This window comes from Lepisma saccharinum, chromosome 4, assembly GCF_977018435.1.
Source record: "Lepisma saccharinum chromosome 4, izLepSacc3.1, whole genome shotgun sequence".
Classification (NCBI taxonomy): domain Eukaryota; kingdom Metazoa; phylum Arthropoda; class Insecta; order Zygentoma; family Lepismatidae; genus Lepisma; species Lepisma saccharinum.
Window position 1 is genome coordinate 114,769,701 of NC_139232.1, and position 19,744 is coordinate 114,789,444.

General features: G+C 37.5%; 1 protein-coding gene and 2 long non-coding RNA genes across 5 annotated transcripts in view; 2 read left to right on the forward strand and 1 right to left on the reverse strand.

Annotated features, from left to right (window-relative positions):
• Positions 1 to 19,744, reverse strand: part of LOC145986814 (uncharacterized) — a 268,487-nt gene that overhangs the window by 51,963 nt on the left and 196,780 nt on the right. The window contains exons 1-2 of one of the 2 annotated variants that reach the window (XR_014441613.1): positions 14,644 to 14,713; positions 14,222 to 14,303 (exon numbers count right to left, since the gene is read on the reverse strand). This is a non-coding gene — a long non-coding RNA (uncharacterized LOC145986814). Of the gene's footprint in view, positions 1 to 14,221; positions 14,304 to 14,643; positions 14,714 to 19,744 lie in introns of those variants that run through there. The other variant, XR_014441612.1, reaches the window with a different exon arrangement.
• On the forward strand, positions 2,025 to 11,311 carry LOC145987351 (uncharacterized). Of its 2 annotated transcripts, none has more exons than XR_014441657.1 (3): positions 2,025 to 2,107; positions 6,485 to 6,580; positions 10,935 to 11,311. It is a non-coding gene; the product is annotated as an uncharacterized LOC145987351 (long non-coding RNA). The 2 variants fall into 2 exon arrangements; XR_014441658.1 differs by lacking the exon at positions 10,935 to 11,311 and adding an exon at positions 7,637 to 7,861.
• The window catches only part of LOC145986511 (uncharacterized), a 29,735-nt gene continuing 24,844 nt past the window's right edge, over positions 14,854 to 19,744 (forward strand). Inside the window, exons 1-3 of the mRNA XM_083120599.1 lie at positions 14,854 to 15,002; positions 16,512 to 16,596; positions 16,953 to 17,088. Of these exons, the coding sequence (XP_082976725.1) occupies positions 16,524 to 16,596; positions 16,953 to 17,088 (209 nt within the window). The 5' untranslated portion in view covers positions 14,854 to 15,002; positions 16,512 to 16,523. The remainder of the gene's footprint in view (positions 15,003 to 16,511; positions 16,597 to 16,952; positions 17,089 to 19,744) is intronic.

Below are 19,744 nucleotides of genomic sequence, written 5' to 3' on the forward strand. Positions count from 1 at the left end.
GTGTCGAGCTTTACCTGGCCCAGTGTTTCAGCTTTGAGGAGAGTATCTTGAATATCTGAAGTAGCTAAATCCTTTGTTTGTGGCAATGTTCTGGAGGAACTAATGAGAAACATCTTAAGATGATGGCTCACAGGTGCAGGTATTTTCAAATTTATAAGTGGATCCATGGTTCTATGTTTCTATCATTTTGAAATAAAGTAAAAAAAGAAAAAATAGATTATAGGTTTAGTCATTTTTGTGGTTCTTTTGTTTAAAAAAGAGGAAAAAACTACAACAATTTTCAAAAATCTCAGATTAGAAAACATAATATTTGGATTCAGCATACCCAAAAACATAATGTTTGACACCAAGATCAGTATTTTGTTTCTGCTCCTTCAAAAGTTATTTGGAGCTCATTGCGTATGGCCGCCATTTTGTTTTTTAGCTATTTGGAGCACATAGCTTAAAATTTCAGATTAGAAAACATAATATTTCGATTCAGCATACCCAAAAACATAATGTTTGACACCAAGATCACTATTTTCTTTCTGCTCCTTCAAAAATTATTAGGAACTCATATCGTATTGCCGCCATTTTGTTTTTCAGTGATTTGGAGCACATAGCTTAAAATTTCAGATTGGAAAACATAATATTTGGATTCAGCATACCCAAAAACATAATGTTTGACTCCAAGATCACTATTTTCTTTCTGCTCCTTCAAAAATTATTAGGAACTCATTTCGTATGGCCGCCATTTTGTTTTTTATCGATTTGGAGCACATAGCTTAAATTTTCAGATTAGAAAACATAATATTTGGATTCAGCATACCCAAAAACATAATGTTTGACACCAATTTTCTTTCTGCTCCCTCAAAAAATATTAGGAACTAATTTCGTATGGCCGCCATTTTGTTTTTTTTTAGCGATTTGAAGCATCAAAATCGAGAGTGGCAAACAAAATATTCGGAATCAACACATCAATTACATTCAGAAAATGTTGTTTGTCTGCTTTTCCTCAAAAATGCCTCCTACACTTTTTACAGCCACATTTCTGAGAATTTGCACCAGGCTATCATACATGCGCTCAAGGGCGAAAAGTAAATGCTTGTTCGGAAAACGCGGCTCCCGTCATAAGGAGTTCAGAAGCATGGATGCTAAGGGCGTTCTGCTTATGGAATTTTTGGAACGAGGAAGAACAATTAACGCTGACCGTTATTGTCAAACATTGGATAAACTGAAAAACGTATTCGACATAAGCGACCAGGTCTCCTGTCTGCTGGTGTCATTCTTCTTGACGATGACGCTCGCCCCCACTCAGCAGTGCAAACACAACACAAAATTGAAGAATTGGGGTGGGAACGGCTGCCCCACCCTGCATACAGTCCCGATTTAGCGCCGAGTGATTTCCATCTTTTCCCGGTGTCAAAGTCTGAATTGCAAGGTTACCGTTTCAAAACAGATGAAGAAGTGAAGCGTAATATGAGAATAGTGCTCAATAGCCAGAGCCCTGATTTTCTTGCAAAGGGTATGGACAAATTGGTGCATCGGTGGGACTCATGCCTGAATCTCTATCGGGTTTATGTGGTGAAGTGAGGAAGGATCCTCCTACACCACGTGTATGTATAGTTTTCTAATGTATCTTTAAAATATTTTTTTACAGCATAGGGAAAGTTATATATTGAACGACCCACGTATATTCGAAAAATTGAGATGAAGAAATCATTCTCAATAGCAGAATAGAAGGAAAAATCTCGCATATGCTGACTGAAGATAAGGAAGTAAGAACTATATTCCAGAGACCTTGAAAGCACACGCCTAATTTCAAGAACATGTCCTTCGAGTTTCAAGACGAAAATGGGCCTGATAACACGCTCGACCAGATTTCACTATCAGCGCTGACGCGGATAATTGCAAAAACTATTGGTGAGTCCCGCAATCGGCTGAACGTTCCACCACAGATAACCGGTGCCTGTTCAGGACATGTCCTACTCCATATTCGCGGAATGCCATAAGCGCACATGCAGCTAATTTTCTTCCAGTCAATAAATATTTTGATAAACAACTTCGTGCTCACTTGGCAGTTAGTATACAGTCCGGCGTCAACGGTGTACGAGTGAAGGAATATCAGGTAAATGAGTTGGGGAATTCTACGAAAAGTAGAATTAGTGTAACTAACAAAATTAATTAATCTATAAATTATTATTGTTTTTAATTTCCATGATGGAGAGCAGCGGAGTGAGATATATGCTTCACAGACAAGTGACGTCAAACTTCGCTATATTTTTTAAGCATCATACATGTAACACATTTTCGTTAATGTTTCTCATGTATTCAGGAGCTGAGTCATTCCATGCCAAATCAACACAGATATGTGCAATTTTTAACCTGACCATCTCCGATTTTCATGAAATTTGGGGAGTTGAAACTATGCATGGAACTTAGTAACTATGAAAAGTTTTAGTCTCGTGCGTTTTGTAATTGTTAAATTATTCAAGGTCAAAGTTTGCAGAAATTGCCCTTTTTGAGCGCACTTAGCTATACTAAATGTGTTGTAACTCCGCCACTATTTTGCCTAGGAAGCTCAAATAAAGCTTATTGTACAGGGAATTGAATAAGCTTTCCAGTGATATATAACAAGCCTACCTTTGGATACAAATATAATTTTGTCACGTGACCTTGACTTTTGACCTTGAATATCTCAAAACATGTCATCACCAAAAGTCGTGAAAAAAATATATTTGGTCCCTCATTCCATACTATAAAACATATCAAAAAATCATTATGGGACTGCAATGGGATCAGAAGATACAAAATAATATGTGTAACTATGTGACTGATAAAAGCCCCATTACATGAACTATGAAAAGTCAAATGCCCCTTAACACTCCCTATAAAATGTGAAGGAGTTATCCTGGGTATAATTGGTCATGAAAGAAATAGGATAGGCACAGAGAGATCCCTAGCCGTGTGTGTCAAGCGCAGGTCCGGCATATTGTTGACCGCCATATTGAATTCAACGCAAAAATTTCAAAGGGGGTGATGTGATATATCAAATCAGGCTAGAATTTCACAAGAAATGAAGTGACGAAGGTTTATCCAACATATATTTAACCAGCAAAAATTTATTACTGCATGCTTGTAACCATTTTCTCCTTTCCGAGGTGTTAAAAACAAAGCATTGGAATGCTCCTAACGTGTTAGGAACTCATCGAGATCACGCTGACATCTTGGGAGAGAAAGTATTATACGTACCATTGCATATGATTTTAATCAGCTACATTCACCAAATAGTTGAATAGTGAAGAATATTGGGAAAAGTATCTCAAACAATTACGTGACACTTCCTTTGGAATGAAAAATTATTCAGTGACGAGGCTAATTTTTATGTTCACGGTGAAGTTAATAAAAATAATATGCAAGACCTGTGATTTGCTCAGTCGAATGGTTGTTGCTGGTAAGCTAATTATGTGGTATATTGTATGGCGAACGGAAATGGTTGGTCCATATTCAACAACGGAACCTTAAATGGTGAGGGCTTCTTGGATTTGTTAAGTGAACAGGTTTTTTCACCTTTGGTTACGGGATATGGCACTTTTCGAGAGTTTTGAAACAGGACAGAGTGTGACCACTGTGGACATTTTTGCAATTTCTTCATGGTAATTTTCTAGGTAGATTGATGGGCACACGGGGATCTATTAAAAGGCCTGCACATTCCCCAGATCTAACATCTTAGGAGGACTTTACCTTCAGAAACATTTGAAGAGAATGGTGCATGCACTAAAAGTCCCTGATATTGACCATCTGAGAGAAGGCATAGTTGCTGCTTGCGATGTTGTTGCACATGCTACATTACCAAATGTTCTATGCGAGTGTGAGAGACGTCAACGAGTGTGCTCACAGGAACATTGACAACATTATAATGTGCATATTAAATAATATGTGTAACTATGTGACTGATAAAAGCCCCATTACATGAACTATGAAGAGTCAAATGCCCCTTAACACTCCCTATAAAATGTGAAGGAGTTATCCTGGGTATAATTGGTCATGAAAGAAATAGGTTAGGCACAGGGAGATCCCTAGCCGTGTGTGTCAAGCGCAGGTCCGGCATATTGTTGACCGCCATATTGAATTCAACGCAAAAATTTCAAAGGAAAGGGGGTAATGTGATATATCAAATCAGGCTAGAATTTCACGAGAAATGAAGTGACGAAGGATTTTCCAACGTATCTTACGCCAGCAAAAAGTTATACACATATCTTTCACTTACGATATATGCACATTATAATGTTGTCAATGTTCCTGTAATGTAACAAAATGTAACAAAATGAATTATATAATACATTGCCAAACTTTTAGTTAAAAATACTATTGTGCATTTCCATTGACTACGGCGAACTTGCTAACTAAAAAGACCATGTCAGGAAATTTAAATACAAAAAGTTTGCAAAAAAATGCATTTTAAATTCACGAAACAACAGGGAAGAATAAAAATAAACCTTGAAAATGAAGAAAATGCAATAAAGACTGCAAAAAAATTACTGTAAAATGATCTAAAAGTCAAAATGGCAGAAAATGCAACATAAGAACAAGTTTTCTGGTTCTAATTGGAGAGAAACATGCTACAATCAGGTTTTGCATTGTTTTCAAGGTCAGAAAAAATATGATATTTCATCAACTTCTGAAACAACAATTACTGTGTTTTATAGACAAATAACACTTGTTTTTACACAGTATTTAGAATGTTTTAGATAGTCTTCATTCGGTGAATAACAGCAGAAAAAATAGTCGAAAACAGTCGATATATTACGGAAAGAAAGTTTTATGTGCAAGAAACGCTAATAAAACAACGTGTCGTGTCAAAAAAGCACAAGAGATGATGGCACGTACAGTGGGATCCATGAGTATTATCGTGCAAATTGTCCATGACTATTTTCATTAATATTTCTCTTACATCCTATGTGTTTTTAAGCGATGGATTTTTATGTATGCTGGTGAAGAAGTTTTCAACAGCTTGTTTTGAGTTTTCTTTTAATTCTTGAAGCTCTTATTGGGTCAAATAAAGTGCACGAACATGGTGATGGACAATTTGCAAGGTAATACTCATGGATCCCACTGTACAGTGGGACTCTTGAGTATTATCGTGCAAATTGCCCATCACCATGTTCGTGAACTTTATTTGACCCAATAAGAGCTTCAAAAATTAAAGTAAAACTCAAAACAAGCTGTTGACAACTTCTGCACCAGCATACATAAAAAATCCATGGCTTAAAAACACACAGGATGTAAGAGAAAAATTAATGAAAATGGTAATGTACAATTTGCACGTAATTCTCATGGATCCCACTGTAGAATAAGTTCTTTCCTCAAGTTGAGGATATGAGTAGCTCTTACGTTTTAGACTTGAGAAATAACGATGGGGTTTCTTGACCCATATCGGACAGAACATGTTTGGTATCACTGAAAATAACCCTCGCAGCAATTTCATGGTATTACTGAAAGTTTACAAAGGTCTTTACTGGCACGCTAGACCGTATAATGAGCCGATAGAAATTATCTGCAGACAATGGAACTTCTACAAATACGCCCATAACTACACCATAGAATGCTATTTTTAGCTACATATTCCAATATTAAATTATTTTACATAATTAAGGTAAGGTAAAGTTCCCCGTGCATACAGCACCGTGCCATGAAGGCACATATAGGGGGTGTGGGGATAGGACTCCGCACATTCTCGATCTCGGAGGTGATGTGATAAGCACCACGCTCCGGCCGCATTTACCCCCCAGCGTTGCCCCCAAGTACCCATTGATTTGAGGTTCAGAAAGTTCCGATCTTAGATCGAACCCGGGTCTCCCGCGTGGTAGTCCTGGAGTAGACCACCGCAGTACTTAAAAAGTGTTGAAAATGCAACATTTAATTATTTGATTTAGAAGGAAAAGGAGCCAAAATATCGATATTTATATAGCACAATTACTGTATAAAAATGACAAATTCACCTTTCGTCAGAAAAACAAGATCAACATAAAACTGTGATTGGTGTAAATACTGTATTTACTGAACTAAAGCAATACTGATTTATTCATCACAACGTCACTAGTACTATAAAAATATACGTGTAGCAGCGCGTACAATAAATTCTTCTGAACGTTCTTGAAGCATTTCCGTGTTCGAGCCCTAGTCTGGGCATCGCCTTTATTTGTGAGTTTCCATTCATCAGTTTCATCTAATCATCACTCTGCCTCATCGTCTTGAGATAGACGAACAAAACCAAATAACAAGAATGCAAAGGCAAGTCTTGTAGCATTTTAAAATAGATAAGTTTTACAGTTTTCCAAACGAAAAGCACAATTCCAAAAGTAGTTTGTATAACGCAGACCCTATATCCAGACAAGTCATAAGCATAGAGATTTGAAACGTAAGCTTACACAATTTGACGTTCATAATTTGTAGTGACTGTCGGTATTTTTGTTCTGATATAACCCTTTGTCTTCTCTTTCAGAAAATTCGAAAAGAAGTAATCCAAGAGCTCTAATCATGGGAGCAAAATGTATCCTTATTTTCTATCTTCTGGTCATTGTGGGCGTTCTCTCCCATGGTAAGATTTCTTTCAATATTAATAAACACAGACATTTAGTGTAAGATCGGAAAAGCACACTACATGCCATTGGTGAATTCATTGATTGATTTGCTTTATTTTACTTCGCTTCATGTGCCACGTTTGGCTAATTTGCGAAGATGGGGATGAGTGATGATATGATGAAATTGATGAATGGACACTCACAAACATCCATACACAGGACGGGATTCGAACCCGGGACCCCTAGCGTCGTAGCGGAGGCCTGCCCATTGGTGAATTTGAAACAATGTGGCTACGGTGAGCATTAATCTGTTCTGTTTCCTCTGGTTCGCTTCCAGAAACTTGTAATGTCCATTAACGCTTTGTAGTGATTGGGAATGCACTATTTTGAGATTACTCGTCCGTCGCTATGTGCAAGCAATATACGAGTATATATGGAGTCAATTATGGACCTAGTTTTACTGGTCTAATGCTATGTGTTTCTGGGTAAAACAGTGGCTATAGTTTATTTTAAAACAACAAAGGAGACTAAATTACAAAGACACTATAGAAGAAATATCCTGTTTCTTACATAGTCCCTCCCCCCGAAGGGACAAGAAGGAAGTGAAGACTGCAGTTGAAAGAAGAAATAGTATAATTTCTTCATAAAATATAAATATATAATAAATATATTAGAATTAATTCTCAAATTAAATGTTGGAAGAAATCCTCAATATATATTATATTTGGTCGTATTTTTGAACAAATAAATGTTCATAATTATCATTAAACCCCATTATTATCAAAATGATGATTATATTGCTAGTAAGTACTCTCGCCATTAGTGGTTGAACCTGTGGCTATCACAAAAAAAAAACATGATACATATTCTTCTGAATATTTTGGACTCAATACTAGGATCCAGTATCCTTGAATGAAGCTAAATTGTTTCAGTTCTCACCAGGGGACACAACCACATAAGCCACGCCGACTTATAATTTTTAAGTTGTGCTTATCATCTCGCCCTTGAACGTAAAAAAGGGGTCAACGGGACACCGTCTTAATCAACACACGCGCTAACTGTTCTTCTTTCAGATTGTGGCAACAGAGAAACGTGTAAACTAGGAGAAGCATGGAAGGAGTGTTGCAACTCGTGCACATGCACCGAGAATGAAATTCCTGTGTGCACCTTGATGTACTGTGGGGACGAAATGAGCTAGTGAATAACATCTGGATCTTCTTATTTAACTCCTATATTTAAGAAGGTTCGCTATGAGAAATGTGACTCACCTTCCAGTTACTTGTTAATTTAAAGCACACCTTAACACGTCTCTTATGAATTAATATCCTTAGTTTGTATTTAATGAGAAATAAAGGAGTCAAGAAATATAAAAAATGGTTTTTCATTGCTCTTTGCAGGCACATAGCCAGCGGGAGGGCTCGGGGGCTGAATTGCTATCCTCCAGAAATACTTCAAATATCTCATTAAACTAGTGTATGGTGGTAATTAATTTTACTTCCTTAACAGGATTAAACATCTTGTATAATAAGTTGTAATATACTGAGAAATTCATCCCCAGAGCTTCTACCCCCTCTTTTTTCGCCTTTAGATGACGGCTGCTGATTGGGGCTGAGCCCCCCCCGAAAAAAATATTCTGGCTAGGGGCCTGGCTCCTTGAATAGAAACACTAGATATCAAGACATCTGTCATGAAAAAAAGTCTTCCAGATTTGACACTTCTATATACTTATATGCATATTTTACCTTTATATAACTTTCATAATAACATGAATCAATCTTAATCGAAAACACAAGTTGATGATAATCATTCTTGACATAAAGACTAACAGCCAACAGACGTAATTCATCGACCCAGATACAATGCTCGACAGCCGTGATCAGTTGATACTCTACACACAACTTCTAACTAAAATAAGAGACAGGAAAGCGAGTTTCCGGCGTCTCTTTCTCTCAAATACTTTTGCATAACCAATCAGAACATAAATAAATATAGCAGGCCTCCCCGATGGCACAGTGGTAGTCGTCGTTGCCTTGTATTCAAGGGGTATCTGGTTCGATACCTGGTGGAGGCACATAGTGGTTCGGATTCCACTTTAAACTGTAGGTCCAGTCCCGATTATCCTTACTGTGCATAAAGTGGACTTAAACAGCAAATCAATCAATCAATAAATATAGCACATTCATTTTTTTAAAAAAACGCACGTTGAACGAGCGATCAGTTACTGCTAAAGCGAACCACAAGAACTTTAAATGACGACATAACGGTTACGAGAAGGGAATCCTTGCCAGCTATACGATTCTCTGACATGTTCAAGGTATTTAGAAATATGCATTTTAAATTTTTGTTGTGAGTCTTCACAACATTATTTCACATTATCCAATGGAATCTTAACATTAATTTTCCTTACGAGCATTTCGCAAATGTGCCGTAAGAATACGAAGACAAATTTCATTCATGTCACTCTCATCTTCAGGGTAGGTGTGAAACACTTACCACACGAAAGTTTGGAATCCTTTCCACAACTCGCCTGGTCGATAGCTCGAGAGAATCCTTTCATCATTCGTCGCAGGAAAGCTTCAAGACTTAGTTCAAATTTCATGTACGTTGAGTTCCCAATCAAGCTTTTCCAAAATACAATGTCAAAAATACGGTATCGTGTACATAGTTCTGTTTTATTTTTGACACCCCCGGCGGAAGTTAAGATTAATTTACATAAAAGCAATAAATCGCTTGTAAACTGAGAATACAGTAATTGCAGTTTATTTCTTTTCAATTTCAGGGTTATTTGCAACTACACTGCTGTTTGTGAAAATTGCAACGCCAAGAAGGATACATGTAATTTAAATTAACTTTATACCACAGATTAGGCACGTACATGCCAATACACAAATGATTAGGATTACAGAACTGTACATGATCTCTGACCTTGGGAATTCAGTATGGAGTGAAGCCCCCACGTGCTGCAAACAGAGCCTCTATACGTCGTGGCATGGAATCGAAGAGGGCCTGGACGTGTTGCTGGGGAATCTCCCACCACGCGGTTTGTATGCGAGTCCACAAAGCACAAAGCATCAACAGTGGTTGCTGGAGGATCGTGACCAACCATATCCCAGACATGTTCGGTGGGCGTCATGTCAGGCGAACGTGCAGGCCAGAGAAGAAGTGGTACCCGCCATTCTTCGAAGACGGCTTGCACATTCCTCGCCACATGTGGCTGGGCATTGTCCTGCTGAAATATGGCATGTGGAGTTGCCTGAAGGAGGGGCAGTACCTCGGTCTCTAAAACCTCCCTTATGTAGCGGTTGCTGTTCAGATTGCCTTTAATATACGAGGCGAGATCGCATGTTGTATCCAATGGCGCCCCAAACCATCACACTTGGCGTATGTCCGCTATGCCGCTCAAAAATGCAGGCTGCCAGATTACGTTCACCACGGTAGCGTCTAACACGTATGTGCCATCACGGTAGGACAAGTTGAAGTGGGACTCGTCCGTAAAAAAACACTACATTTTGCCACTCACCACGCCAGCGACGACGTTCACGTGCCCATTACAGTCCGAGGCGTTTGTGGTTTCTGGACAATGGAAGCCGACGCAATGACATGCGTGCCACCAGTCCAGCCTGCATCAGACGGCGTCGAACCGTCGACGCAGACAGGTTCACAGCCGTTGCAGTGCTCCAGCGTCGATCCAACATTGTGGACGAAGCCGTACGGTCCGCTACAGCCATGCGGATCAGATGGCGGTCATCCCGTGCTCTGGTCACATTGCGTCGTCCAGTACCCGCTCGTCGCTGCGTACGACCCCTCTTCTATCCACGGGTTCCACACACGCATCACTGTCGTAGCAGTATGTCCTGTACGAGCCGAAATGTCACGGTATGACAAACCCGCTTCCCGGAGGCCGCTCATTCTGCCCCGTTCGAACTCACTCACATGCTAATATTGCGCCCTTTGACCTCGACGAGGCATACCGTCACTTGCTTTCACGTTTCCACTTCGTTGGACGTCTCTTCACTGACTGAGCTTGGAGTAACCCTGACCTTTCCGGTCACACAAGAGAGGGCGCTGCTACGCCATCTCTCTGCAATTCTAATCACTTATTGCTGGTACCCTGTTCTACACATCCTCCGAGTTTAGATTCATTCGGGCCATTCTTTCTGGGTGTTGCAATTTTCACAAACAGCAGATATACTACGAGGTTACGTAGGTTACGATAAGATATGAGACGAATATTAGTTTATAAAAACCATGATGCTTTCTTTGTGGCATGGTGCTGTAAAATTTTTAATCAAATTAAATATTACAATTAAATACATTAAACCTCTGATAAATACATATATTTTAATAAAGCTCATCAATTTTATGTTGCAGATTGTGGACATAGAGAATCTTGCAAGAATGGAGAAACATGGAAAGAATGCTGCAACTCTTGCTCATGTACAGGAAGTGATATTCCCATCTGCACTAAAGTTTTATGCTCGTCCATCAACTGACCGATGTTAAATTTACAATAACTAAATAACCAAGTGGAGAAAGACTGGTAATTTATATCCCACGGTTGCTAATAAAATGTTACAAGATCAATGTTGTTGCATCGTCTGGCATTTTTACGGACAAATAAAAAATAATGGTAAAATGTGAACACATTATTATTATTATTTGAGATAATTTCAGTACAAAATCCATGTACTATTATACTGGATATCTGGCTTAATAAAAATTAGATAAACTAATAATAATATCTAGAAAACTACAAACAAATAATATGCAATTGCTGTATCACAACTCTCAATAAAACGTATACTACTAAAGTGATACTGATATGTTACCAACTGATGAATTATTTACTGGTAACATTTAAGCTACGCTTTCAAACGTGTGACATGTCTCGTAAAAAATGATTTGCCTGTAAACGTAAGATTGCAGAAACATTCATTTAAATAGTAAAACCACAAATACAAAGTGGTGCTCTTGTGTTGGAAATTTCAATAGTTTTCTGGGAACGTTTCTACTGGAAATAGTTACATGCTTGTTTCTTGTTATTTAGCGTCGCTTTTCTGTCACTTTTGATAATCGCGGCGATGAGGATGAATAATGATAGGCTGAAATTGATGAAAGGACACTCACAAAGAACATCCATGCCCAGGGAGGGCGGGATTCGATCCTGTGACCTCTGGTGTCGTAGCGCGTTGTGTTAACCACTCCACAGAGGTCGGCGATAAGATACAGGTTGACCAAATATGCTACTAAAATATACATAAAATTTAGACAAATCTGAGTTAATGTAGACACGATCCAATGTAATCAACTGTCTTTAATTAACGAATCGCAATTCAGTTTCGTTGCTATTTTAAATATTTATTCGTTCGTGACAGACAGAGAGTTATTTTTAAAGTGCAACAAAATCTCTCCTCGAAGATAAGTAATATTTCTTGCTCCTTTAGTTATGTATACTCTGTCCCGAAAATCTCCGAGCGCGCGAACGAAAGCAAGTCTCTGCGCAAGTAGTGACTCGAGAGGGCTCGAAGAATGAACGCGTGTGAGGGAACGGGATTGCGTGGAGGGGTGAGAGTGAGTGCAGCCACAGTCTTGGTAGCAGCGTGTGCTACTTCGCTCTGCCTACACGCTTTCTCACCATACTCTACCGTTATGCACAGCCTTACTCCAGAGATTTCCAGGATAGAGTATAGGTACGTGTGTTTTCGCTGCACTACGCACAGTTCTAAAAGCTCGAATATATGATCATAAACAATGTGTTCATGATCGTTGGCGTAAAACGCAGCCAATTTCCAAACATCTGCCCATTACGGTATTTGTTTGTGCTATCATTCTGAAACTCAAAGACGGTGCACTTGGAGTAATAGGTGAACCATGTCGTGAAGCACAATCAAGAACTGCTTATAATTTAAGCACACCCATGCAATTAGCTAAGTTGCAGTTAAGAAAAATGCGAGGTAATATTTTGCAATCTGTGATAAGGCACAGGGCACGCAGGAGTGAGTGAATTAGTTCGAAACCTTGGCATTGACAACAGAGACTACACTTTCTCCTTTCAGGTATGTTGTAACAAAAAAATATATAGTTTTGTGCGGTTGTGAGCACATTGGCATACCTGTTCCTTGAAAAATCAAAGAACGAATGTCTACCACATTCCTAAAATGGTTAAAAATGTCACAAACAACACAAGCTGTATGATTCATAAGTGCAACAAAGAATATTCAAGCTTATAGAGCAGGGATGTTCAACCTTTCTTTGTTCAAGGCACACTATCCATCTAGTGAGTCTCTGCGGCACACTAACGTACTAGTTGGCTAAACTTTTGTGTAAGAAATGGCAAGCTCAAGTTCCTCGCTAATAACTGAAATATTTTACGTAAGCCAATAATTCCTCTGTAGAATAAATATGTTCGATATCTTGGATATTTTTCTCTGGCTCCTTTTTCAAAATCAATAATTGGTAATATTTAAATTATTAACCATTTTTACCAGCAATACCACAAAGTCTAGAAAAATTTCGCGGCACATCCGTTGAGAACTACCTCTCTAAACTGTTTTACGCATACTACTACTAAGCAGCTTTGTTCATCAAGAGAACAATTGATTTTATAAATATATTTTTTAAGAAAACATCAAAACGGCTCCAGTGCGTTGATATGCAAACCATTAAGAACTTATTACATAATGCGACTGAATTTGTGATTCGTTCTTGCGTTGCATGAATTAAGTTACTAACATCACATTATTATTCGTATATGTATATGTGAAATCACACTATACACTCACCTCACTTAGTACTCCGACAGTTTGTTTCTTTATACAGCATATTTGCAGAATATACAATTAAACTTACAAGTGTATCAATATACGTTCTAGAAAACACACCTTATTAATAACTTCGTTGACTGTACAATAAGAATTTAAAATTTATTTCACTAATTCTTAGACATTTGACGATTGTATAGCTATTTTGGGGTAAATCGGATGCTAATTCTTAAACTTTGTCATATGTTGTGGCAATAAGTACTATCATTTTTTAAAAATAAAATTATAGGAAAAGCTTCAAAATGCATACATACTTTTCTCTGGCAAAGTTTTATTGTGCAAATAAAGTAGTAGGCCTATTGATTAGATTGTTTTAAACCAGGTTCAGCATTTTGATGTAAACTAAATCTGTACCTTTGAGACACTGGCCTTTCAGTCTCGAAAGCAGCATTTAACACAGAGTGTATCAATCAGCTAAACTCATCTCACGAGTGTTATCTACGTATCTACATCAAGAGCGTAGTCTCTTGAATGTAAATTCTTAAAAGTAATTCTGGATAAGCTACAGGTCTTAGAACGTGATGTGTGAATGAACTTCAAGTGGGTTCTTCCTTGCTTTTACTGATGACCATGCAAAATCAGTAAAAGCATTTAAACTTATTAAACATTTTGACTTATGTTAGTGGAAAGGTTTTCAGCAGATTGTTTGATGTTTTTACATTTTAAAAATATTACGACACGTAAATTATTTACTCGTAATACAAAATTGAAATGAACAGAAAAGTAACCGAAAGTAAAACTTTATTTTTTTACTCGTTTCACAAAAAGTATTTGTTACTTTCAAACACTGATGCATGCTTTATGATAGATAGAGCGTTATTACATGTAAATACTTACCACCATTGCTGAACGTTCCTGCTTTTAGGCAGAGGACTAACATGGAAGAGAAAGTCATCCTTTCCGATACAGTTGATTTTATCTGCAAAGCAAGAAAATTAAACTACATTATAGAAAGTGCATAACTTGTTTATTGCTACATAGATTTAATATATCATCGCCACGGTCGCGAGTTCTTCATATAAGTATTTAAACTTATTAAACATTAGTACGTATGCTAGTGCAAAGGTTGTCACCGGATTGTTTGATGTTTCGTTTCAATTCTTGAAACGCCCATTGTGTAAATCGAATAAAATAAACACAGTGATGGACAATTTGCTCGATAATACTCATGCATCCCACTGTACTATTATACACAACAAAGGTTTTACTTGTTAGACAATTCTTACAAGACTGTATAGATTTATCTAGTAGAAACTAACGACGCAAAACAACCATCTTCAGCGTATTTTAACCTCTCTGTTCGCAAAACACGTAGCAACGCACTTGCAGAAAAACACAACGAGAGAAAAGAACAATTGAAGATTTATTACACGGCAGGTGTGCACAACATCCGTGAAACGAGCGACAAATATGAACCCCCTAACAAAGCTATCTCCCAACGACGAACGCTCTTCCGTTAGACTAACAAAAGGTTTTGATCGTTTGTCGCAGAGGAGCATGCAAGCGAGGCGAATGTGTCACTTACTGCGAGGACATATAGTCGGCACCGGATACAGAGAGCTCGTAGTTTAGGACACGTTGACAGTCTGGAAGCGCCATAGGAAAAAAAACTACAGCGGTAAGTGTCATTCACCAGTTACGTTTCATCCCTCTTGTCATAAATATTATTTCCTCTCGACCTTCCGTCTACTTCAGACTAGTGGTTTCCAACTTCAAAGGTCAAAATTATATCCAGCATTTGATTGGCGGGCCGCATTTTTTGGGGGGAGGGGGATTAAAGATTACAAAAATTGTAAGTAACTGAAAATGTAATACTTTCGCATGATCTAAATTTCTTAAATGAGGCAATAAAAACAATGGATTCACAAATCAGAATTGTATAATTACAATTTATTTCACAAAAACTTTCGCATGATCTAAATTTCTTAAATGAGGCAATAAAACAATGGATTCAAAAATCAGAATTGTATATTTACAATTTATTTCACAAAACCCCTATACTTATGGATGAATTGAAATAAATGAAAAACACATCATACAAATAAGAATCCTTCATAGTAAGTGTTCAATGTGAAAATTGAGGCCGATCTGCATCTTTTATCAAAGTTGGAATATTCACTTCAATTTCTGTATTTGAAAGTCTCAGAAGGATCTGAGATCAGAAGAATCGTCCAGTCGGCTTCTGTAGCGGTTCTTGATGAACTTAATTGAAGAAAAAACACTTTCACACGTGTATGTGCTACCGAACATCGATGTCATTCTTTGCCCAAAACTACGAAGGTTTGGAAAGCTTTCGTTTGAAAGGTATTTGAAAAACTCTGGCTCCTTTTCTTGCCTAGTTTGAAGGAACACATCGCCTTGCAAATCACACAATTCAAGTTGGAGAGAATCTTATTGTTCTTCGATGTTAACTCCAAGAGCATTGCTAAACAGCTGGATGCTGCTCATTTTATATGGCTCATTTCGATATTTGCACAAACTTTAACAAACAGTCACAGTACAATCCGAGTTGGAACATTAAAAATCTCTTGGTACTTCGTGCATAGTAAAACAGATATGTGTAGCGCCGCTCTGCAGTTTGTTTGTAAAGGCAAAGAGTGAAGCCAAAGGTGAAGCCTTCGCGGAACCGGACGAGTTCATTCCGCATAGCGAAGGGGTGGAATGCATGGTGTGAAGAGAAAGTTACGTCACTTTAGATTCTTCTGATGATGATTATCGACTGAAAAATCAATTCTACCTGTGATATTGTCTTTCTTCACAGAGCTTCCGTTCCTTCAGTAAAAATAGATCGTATTTTAATAAAAATACATTAATGGCTTTGCGGGCCGCAAAAGAAAAGGCATCGCAATCTACAATCATTATTTCACCACATCAGCGTTTTCCTCCTTCTCCTTTCACAACGGCAGACGTCTTCTTGAGTGCTGCCATCTCTGGCCCACTTTCTAAACTGCTTTATGTATCATCAAATATATGCGTCGTTCTTTTTGCATGCTGCCATTTATAATCCTCTACCTCAAACAACAACAATGCATTTTGTGTACGTGACATACTCATTATCATACCATAATTCTACACTAAATCTCGAATATGGAATGGAAAAACTAATAATATTTTCTTTTCTTTCCAGTTGTATAATACAATGGATTCCAGAAAGATACTGCTTTGTATTTTCATTTCATGTTGCCTCCTAACGTTTGCAAGCAGTGCTGAGAGTAAGTAAATTATTTACATAAAATAACACTAATATCAAATTAGAAAAATAGGCTGTAATGAGATATCCCTTAATGGATGAAATGATCTAAATTTTAGATTAATTTTTTTTAGATTTACTGATTTTTCCAATTTTTAATTATTTCTTTTGCATTCTTATTGTATTTTCTTATCTCCTTGTAAGAATTCCATGTAACGAAGTCCAATGGGCATAGTTAGTATTTTCGATTTCTGTAAAATTTCTGAGCTCCAAATTTACACCACATGAAATATCAAATCACAACGCTCATGAATCACAAAATTATATCACTCATATTCCTTGTGTAATTATTTTTATTTTTTCATGTGCAATTCCTAGAATGCAAACCGGGGGAGACTTTCTACAGCGATTGCAACAAATGCAAGTGTTCTGAGGGAGGATTACCAGTGTGTGACAAAAGAGGATGTCCACAGAAAGTCCCTTCAAGTCAGAACAAGGCGGGAACGAACCAATAAAATAGAAGGTAAGTAAAAAAATGAAAATTACTTAATTGAAGCTCTAAAAAGAATGGTTAGCTTAGCTTCATGTGAAGGTTTCAATCTTCGTTAATAATAGTAACTTGGTTTGGCTTGTTTACTTTAATCATATCCCGGGTTCGATACCCGGTGGAGGAACATAGTGGTTCGGATCCCACTTTAAGCTGTAGCTCCACGATTAGCCTTACTGTGCATAAAGTGGACTTAAAACACCAAATCAATCAACTTTAATTATATCCGGAAAATAGTAGAAAATTTAATGTATTGTGAAAGTCATGTCCGTAATTGTAATTAAATTTGTTTGATTGCTTGATTGATTTGGTTTATTTTAATTCGCTTTTCTTTCACTTTTGGCTAATCGTGAAGAATAGTACGAATGATGATATGATGAAATTGATGAAGAGACACTCACAAAGAACTTCCATAATCAGGCTGGGATTCGAACTCCTGTGAGAGTCTCTTCCGCACATTCGTGCAAACGAAATATTAATTCAACAAGATTCAAATAATACAACGTAACGATTAAGTTTCACACTCAACACATAAGTAAACACACAATAATTATCCTGAAAACACAGGCGTGCACAGACCCTCTGATTAGGGGGGGGGGCAAAAGCCTTGAAAGTTCAGTCGGGAAAGAAAAACCTCATTTTATCTCACACTTTTAGGTGTGTGTGATATTGTACATACGTAAAGCATGTGAGAGTGTTAATTATAGAAATTTGCCAGAGAACGAACCGGAATAGCTTTCAATTATATAGAAAATAATGCACCCCCTCAGAGGCGTTACCACGTATTTTTGTGTGGGGGGAGGGCAAGTTCTCGGATAAACGTACAAATAATAATAGTAATAACAATAACGGAATTATTATTATACGTATATAACTTACATATATATATTATTGAAATACATTACATAATGAATTCATGCTCCCCCATAACAAACCAACAGCAAAAAATATACAAATTGTCTCTGAAATGTGTGCACGTCTTCTCCCTCAAACAATTGTTCATGCATTTAAGACAAAACTATTTGCAATAGTCTGACGTACTTAGTTGATGTTCCTTCCCTCTCTCTCTGGTAATTTACAATGCATTACAGAAAGGAAATTGCGAGCGAAGTGATCAAGAATTTTTTTAGCTACGGCTCTGAACTTGACAAGACTGTAAGAAAAAAGCAGGTATTGGGAATGCAGCGAGCACGAAAATTTTACGAAATGTAACTTTATTTGTAAAATTAGAAATCGAGGAGCATTTGCCCATGTGTGCCCCCCCCCCCCCCCTGCAGTGCAGCTGCCCTTGGCCGTCTGGAAGAAATAATGCAAGGAAGACGTGAAAACTAAATCCATCTTGAGTATCCTTTTGTCCTGCTACTCCTAGATTCTGCAACCTTTCTTTCTTTAGTTCAATGTTTGCCCCCTTACCCCCTTAAAATTGATTTCCATCCAAGGTTTCGGGCAATGCCCTGCTCCCTATGTGTGCGCCACTGCACCTTCTTCCCCCGTAGTTGTTTTGAACTTTCATCGGCTTGAAAATACTTCATTTTCTTTAAGAGCAATAGTATCGCTTAATACCTACGATAAGATTCCTCTACCCTAAATTTCTAGATGAAAGTATAATAATATTTGGGGCATGGACGTCTGGAAAGGGGGGGGCAAGGATAGCCACATCTCCCCTTTAGAAAACGAATGTCAATCTAAAAGTATATATTTCACAGGTATAATTTGATTTCAGTCATAGTAACTTACATTAATTACTATAATGGAAATGCAGAAATGCGATAATTTCGAATTTGTGGTGGTTTTTGAGGGGACAACGATATTATAGAGGTAATATTCCCCATGGAAAATACCTTTCTTGTCCCTCCGTTGAAAGAAATCTGCAGACTCCATGATTGGGGGTGGCATTTGCGTGCCCCGCGTGTGCACCCCAATGCCTGGAAACAATCACTAAAACTACAACATTTTCAAATTTCCCTTAGCACTAATTTTCCTTCATTCCGTTACTTTTTATCCGGCATCACATGGAGGTAGTACCAAATCATTTTCACAGACTCAAAATTTACGCAACGCCAGGATGAACTTTCAACGTTGCTAATAATTACCAACAAATTACATTGTTAACTTACGCTTATATAAACATTCAAACAATTAAAGATAGCTTTCATGACACAATCAACCATCGACCATGATCATGTTGTGCCTAACTGGCTCACACCATGCCATGCTTTTTTAAACCTATGAATGTTCTTTAATCAATTTCATCATGTCATCACTCGGCCTCATCGTAACAGGCATTCACAAAGCGACGCTAAATAACAAAAATTAAATCAAACCAAATAAAAGGGTTTACGTACAAAATAGTCTCTAAACAATACATTTATACAATAGTACGATTTTCTTTTTAATTCGTTTGTAGAAAATAATATAAATTATTTAGAGGACAAAAATGTAGCATTATTTAATTTATTTTGTCAGCAAATATTTGAATCATGTATTGTTATATGAGTTTTTGATTCCCGAAATTAGTTGTATAGGTACGCTATATCGAGATGGTTTAAACTAGCATTGAGGGCTATTGTATATCTGGCACGTTGGTGCATTTTCAAATAAAATATTATCGACGTTGTACAGA